This window comes from Thermobia domestica, chromosome 6, assembly GCF_964235325.1.
Source record: "Thermobia domestica chromosome 6, izTheDome1.hap1.1, whole genome shotgun sequence".
Classification (NCBI taxonomy): domain Eukaryota; kingdom Metazoa; phylum Arthropoda; class Insecta; order Zygentoma; family Lepismatidae; genus Thermobia; species Thermobia domestica.
The window spans coordinates 31,932,144-31,938,680 of record NC_137459.1 but is presented as its reverse complement, the minus strand read 5'-3'; the positions used below and the strand labels follow the sequence as shown (position 1 = coordinate 31,938,680).

Sequence of the window (6,537 nt, the reverse complement as noted above, 5' to 3'; positions counted from 1 at the left end):
AGCCATCAAAGTCGCCGCCACCTTTACCATTGAGGTGTGAGCGCTGCCAAGCATACAACTCACACCCAACGTCAAAATGCACCCAGCCGAGCAAGTGTGGGTACTGCAGCGGAAACCACGAAACGAAAGCTTGCACCAACCTAACGAAGCCACCTCAATGCTCTACGTGCCCAGAACAACACCCCACATATAGTTATCGATGCAAAGCAAGGCCAACGGCCGAACCTTTAAATCCGGAGCTCACTGTTCCGTTGCGACCCGTCTTACCAGTAGTTCAACAACATGTAGCATCACAACCTCTTGGTGAAGCAATTTCCGTACAGCAACTCCTTTCATTCTTTACCATCGCTTTGCAAAACATTCACCCGTTTCTACGTCAGCATATTCTCCAGGTGGTCAATCATGCAGCCCGCATTATCTTTAAATATTCTTTTCAAGCTACTTACTCTGGACCTCATGTTTATTTTCACGCCACCCCTCTTGAGGAATTCCATGTCTCCTCCGCCACTTCCAACACTACTGCTGCACCTTAATCATGGGTATTTCTTTACTGTTTCTTAATATTCGATCACTTACTTCCCAGTACACTCTCTTCGAACAGCTACTTCTCGAAGAAACTATTCAGGCCTTCCTTCTGAACGAAACTCTTCTTACTCCATCTATGACGTTCAGGATACCTCGATACACCCTACTCCGTTCTGATTCTACCATCGAAGCACGCCGAGCAAATGGGGGAGTAGCCATTGGCTTCCATCCTTCGATTAGTCACCGCCAATATCACCCTGCATTGACTAATGTTCCAGAGTATCTCATTACTACACTGTACTTCCACTCCCTTTACGTTACCGTAGCTACCATATATGTACGTCCTGGACACCCCATCCCACGCTCATTCTTTCTCTACATCTCCAATCACTTTAAATACTATATCATCATGGCCGACATCAATATTCATAGCCGCCCGGATAATCAGAAACAAAGCTTCCTTGACTTCATTACTACTCATACCACCGGTCATATTTTTGATATACCTAAAGCAACCAGACCCATCACAAATACCACACCTGACGTAGTTATTTCTTCTAGCAATCTCTTCCAGCGCTGCACTCTCGAAGTGCTCGATTCTATAGGTAGTGATCACCTTCCCATAAAACTTCATATCGACCAACCACAGGCTCCTACTCTTCGTTTGCTACCGGAACCTCGTCGTGTTCCACGATTTGATCAAGCCAAGTGGGATGACTATCGCACTACTATTGCTGAAGATTTGGTTACCATCGAGCCTCCTACTACCGAAGATGATCTCTACGCACGGGTCTCTGAAATCACTCATTCCATTCATCACGCTTCTGACCTTCATATACCCACAACTGAAATATCCAGGTACCAACCACGTTTACCGCCAAACTACCTACCTCTCATACATCGTTCTCGCGAATTCTTTCGCGAATATCAGCGCACTGGTAACCTAGAAGCTCTTCGTCATCATCGCCAACTTCAGCGCACTGTACGTAACTACGTCAAGGCACATAAGCTTCGCAACTGGGTGAAGACGTGTAACAACTTAGCTGAAACTTCACACCCTACTAAGTATTGGAAGCGATTTCATATGTTGACTGGGAAGCTTACTCGCACGCCATATCCGCTGTTAGTAAATAACCAACCATTACACACAGACGAAGAGAAAGCGAACGCCTTTGCAGACCACCTGCAGACTACCTTCACCCCATTCCCATCTGATTTTGTTCAAAGACATCCTACTGATCGCTTGAACTTATCATCTTCATATCTACAACCCAGCGCAGCACACATTCTTCCAGACGACAATCCTCTCACAGCTCCAATTTCTACATCTGATATCGCCACCGTCGTAAACCGCAAGCGCAACACAGCTCCTGGTATCGACCACATAACTTATCGTCATATCAAAGAGGCTCCTTATTGTCTTCTTCTGCTTCTTTCATATATATATTCTTTTATTCTCCGGACCGGCTACATCCCCTGTGACTGGAAGACTTCTTCCACTCTCATGTTTCTTAAGCCCAACAAACCTCCAGATTCTGTTGCTTCTTACCGTCCAATACAATTAACCTCCGTTTTTAGCAAAATTCTTGAGCGCATCATTGTCATCAGACTACATCACCATCTTTCTCAATATAATCTCTTGCCTGTACACCAAGCTGGTTTCCGACCTAATTTCAGCATCAATGATCAATTGCTCAGACTTCTCAACCTAATCACAAATCATTATAACACTGCTCGGCCTTCATGCCTCATTCTTTTTGACCTAGAGAAGGCTTTTGATAAAGTGTGGCATTTAGCCCTCATGTTCAAACTTCACCGTTTTAGGCTTCCACTCTGCTACCTCCGTTTCATTTTCCATTTTCTTTCTAACCGCCTATCTTATGTTACCATCAATAGTTCTTCATCACATCCGATCTTTATCCATTCTGGTGTACCTCAAGGCTCCGCTCTCTCGCCTCTTCTATACCTTCTGTTTGTAGCCGATATGCCAACCCTTCCTCCCAATGTTCATACTTTTCAATATGCAGATGACACTGCCTTTCTTTGCACAGCCAGAACTATTCAACAAATCAATTCTGCACTCCGCCTAGCAATAGACTCTTTTCTCCGATGGTGTGCTAAGTGGCGCCTTCATATAAACTCGACTAAGACTCAAGCTATCGTCTTCATACCACCTCGAAAACGTTCTCGAGTTCAGAAAAACCCCAATCTACTTAATCTAGAGGTTCATGGCACACGAATATCACCTACTAAACAGGTTACCTATCTTGGTATCATAATCGATCATCATTTAACTTGGCGGCCCCATCTTCAAGCAATCATTCGTAAAGCGTATGCTCGGCTCAATTTACTAAAACGTCTAGTTGGTACCACATGGGGATTGCAACCCACTACAATCCTTAATACGTATAAGGTATTCTTACGTCCAGTTCTAACTTATGGTCATCCCGCTTGGGTTGCTGCACTACCTTTTTTCTATCAGAAATTACAAGTTCTTGAAAGGCACGCATTTCGTCTGGCTTATAGGATCAAGCTTCCCAGTCCGACACAGGAGCTTTACGACCGTATCTCTTTTCCTACCATTCTCCGTCATCTTGAACAGTTGCGACTAAAGTTCATCACAAACCGGTTTCAGCAACGTCATCCATTACTTCTAGATACTATGGATGCCGACCGCCACTATGATTTAGGATATCAATTTTCTACTTGCCCTCTATCCCTACTCTTCTCTTTATATCTCAAAACCATTCCACCAGACCATCCAGATCATTTTGTCGCTTCAGCTTATTCTTCTGATCACCTTCCATTTCATATATCACCTACATATGCTGCACCGTAACCTATTGTGCTAACAGGGCTCCACTTGTCTACATTACTGTCCAGAGCAGCCCCTGGACAAGAAGATAATCTGCATTCGTCTCACTAACATATCCTTGTGTTGTCCTGTCATATGCACTTCATTGTCATTTTTTCCCCTGTCCTCATGATTATGAACAAAGTTCATAATGTCCAATGAAATTGAATAAAATGCAATAAAAGCAATAAACTGAAATTATGATCTAAATACAATAAATGATTCTTTCCGCTTACTCTTACTTCCCATAGACCACCTCCAATATCCTTCCTTCCCCAGTCTCTGCACTCCTCACCCCGGATAGAGGGCGTAACCCTCGCAAGGGAGCTAGCCTTCGGCTAGCACAAAAAAAATCATCATCGAACTGGCCACCTGGAATCTCTAACCAGGTAAAAAATAGGGTATACGTTGCTGGCGGAGAAAAATAAACTAGTCCTCTGGTGTTTCCATCCCCATTGTTTGATTTTACTCGCGATCTTCTGTATACGGTTGGATTACTTGCCTCCTCGAGGTCCAAGGAAACAACCGTCGAATTGATTATAAGCCTCCACGGAGGCAAAAATACTAAATTGATCCTAATAGTTGACGACCCTTGCTATTGTTTTTGGCTTCTAGATTTATTTGATACTCTCCTCTTTGGAGGCAGAGATACCTGTAAACAGTTGACGACCTTGGCATATCTATCGGCAAACGAATTCGTTTTCTGTTTTCCTAACACAGTATCATGGCTTCTCCTACACAACCCTCATATCAGCATTGCGGATTACCACAGATCATCCCAGGTCCGGCTGACGCTGCTGCTCTTGACAGACAACGCAGGGAAAGCCACAAACGTGCTCAAGGCACTAGTCGATCTCCATCTGGATCTCGATCTCGCTCACGTTCACCAGCTCTTTCACGACAACCTCTGTCCCAGCCATCAAAGAAAGCACACACAATTAGCGATTCTGAATCTGAACTTCAGATAGATCTAGGAGACGACCGGCAATTTCCCCCATTACAAACACCGCAACGTCCACCGTTATACAACTTTATCCTTCAACAGTTTGATCCTAAATTCGCCAATCTCAAAATTCTGCTCCAGCAATTCTGTAAGTACGTACCTCGTACGTCAATTTCTGAACTAATACCTACTCGCAATGGCATCATCATAAAATCCACAGATGAGAAACTGGCCTATAAAATTCTGAACCGCTGCAGCTATGAAGTCTTTGGCAAAACAGCCACTATGGCACGATTAGCCGACAAAAGAGCCAAACAGCCACCACCACCACGAAAATCGCCTACCTTGTCTGTAGTTATACGTGGTGTGGACCCGTCGATCACAGACGAAGAAGTTGCCGACGAGCTCAAACAGGAAGGCCATGTCATTACGAAATGCATCCGCATTAAGAATAATATGGGCCCGACATATATGATGCGTGTTCTTACTTCGCACCAAGAAACTATCGATGAACTTCTAACTTCAGGGGCATTTATCTTCAAACGTCGACACCGGGTCGAGGCATCTCGCACTCCACAACCTCTCCCGCTCCGATGCGAAAAGTGTCAAAAATATAATTCGCATCCAACATCAAAATGTCCAAATCAACCAACGTGTGGCTTTTGCTCCGGGTCTCACTTCACTAAGGTCTGTCCAAATACCCACCAACCGCTTAAATGTACCACATGTCCTGAACAACACCCTACGTTCAGTTACAAATGCAAAGCCAGGCCACCAGTGGACGAGACTAAACCTGAACTTGTGGTGCCTATCAGAACGCCCGAAACTAAATCTGAATCTCCGCCTATCACTTCAGTATATCAACCTATCACAATCGAACAACTTCTTGCATTTTTCACCGTAGCTCTGCAAAACATTCATCCATTTCAAAGACAATATGTACTCCAACAAATCCAACTTGCAGCTCAGGCAACTCTAAACGTCACATTAAATGCTACATATTCAGGTCCGTATGCTTATTTCCATGCTACTGCGGTTCCACCTAGCTCTTAAAAACCTCACTTACTGTATATCGATCATTATGGCTTTAATATTTCTGTTTCTTAATATCCGGTCTCTTCAATCACATAAACCACTGTTTGAACAACTGCTACTAGAAGAACAAGTCAATGCATTTCTCCTTAACGAAACTCATCTGAAGCCTAAACAATGCTGCAAATTTTCACGATACACACTGCTCAGACATGACACAACCATACCCATGTGCCGTGCAAATGGCGGAGTCGCCCTTGGGGTTTCTCCATCAATCGCCTATCGCCAACATTTACTGTCAATATCAAACATCCCGGAATACATCATTACCACTCTATACTACAAAGATATATATGTCACTTTGGCTACCATTTACATCCGCCCTGGTCATGCCATACCTCTAATTTTTTTTCAGTATATCTCAGACACTTTCCGCACCTACATCATTATGGCAGACATAAATTTTCACAGTCGAACAGCCCGCCAAAAGGAAGAATTTCTAGATTTCATTGCAACCGAAAAATCCGGCACATTCCATACCCTGCCTCATTCTACCCGACCGATCTCGGATACCACTCCAGACGTTGTCATTACTTCAGCCAGTATCTCTGCACGGTGTACTCTCACAGTACTCGACCCGCTTGGTAGTGATCATGTTCCCGTTAAATTATCACTCACTTCTTCACACCGTCCAGCACCCCACTTACCTCCTGTCACTCGTACCACATTGCGCTTCGACAAAGCCGACTGGCCAGGATATCGAAATTACCTCAGTAGCATTTTTGCAAACTCAACTTTATCAGAAACGGAGGAAGATCTTCATAATTCTTTGGATAGAATAACTACAGCACTCCATGACGCTACCAGCCGTTTTATTCCGACTAGTACATCCCATAGTTATCGCCCAACGCTCCCACCCCATTATTTACCACTTATCAGACGTTCACGAGCGCTCTACAAAGATTACAAACGTACAGGAAATCTAGAGTCATTGCACTTACATCGTCAATTTCAACGCACAGTTCACAATTATATTAAAGCATATAAACTCCGTCAATGGATAAAAGCTTGCAATAATTTGGCAGACGATGCACACCCATCCAGATACTGGAACCGTTTCAACATGCTCACTGGTCGCAAGACTCACACTACCTATCCTCTTCTAGAGAATGAAAATCCTCTT

At 43.9% G+C, this 6,537-nt stretch overlaps 1 protein-coding gene across 1 annotated transcript; it reads left to right on the top strand.

Annotated features, from left to right (window-relative positions):
- Positions 1–535: 535 nt before the first annotated feature.
- On the top strand, positions 536–4,045 carry LOC145687148 (uncharacterized). Its single transcript, XM_081760608.1, has 2 exons — positions 536–1,870; positions 3,995–4,045. Exons 1-2 carry the CDS (start codon positions 536–538, stop codon positions 4,043–4,045), a joined length of 1,386 nt encoding a protein of 461 aa, XP_081616734.1.
- The last annotated feature ends 2,492 nt before the right edge of the window (positions 4,046–6,537 follow it).

What these genes read in the sequence shown, in the direction of transcription:
- LOC145687148 (XM_081760608.1), top strand. Translation starts at nt 536, where the DNA reads ATGGGTATTTCTTTACTGTTTCTTAATATTCGATCACTTACTTCCCAG. An exon ending in CATCTGATATCGCCACCGTC is followed by an intron (nt 1,871 to 3,994) that starts GTAAACCGCAAG and finishes TTTGGCTTCTAG; the next exon opens with ATTTATTTGATACTCTCCTC.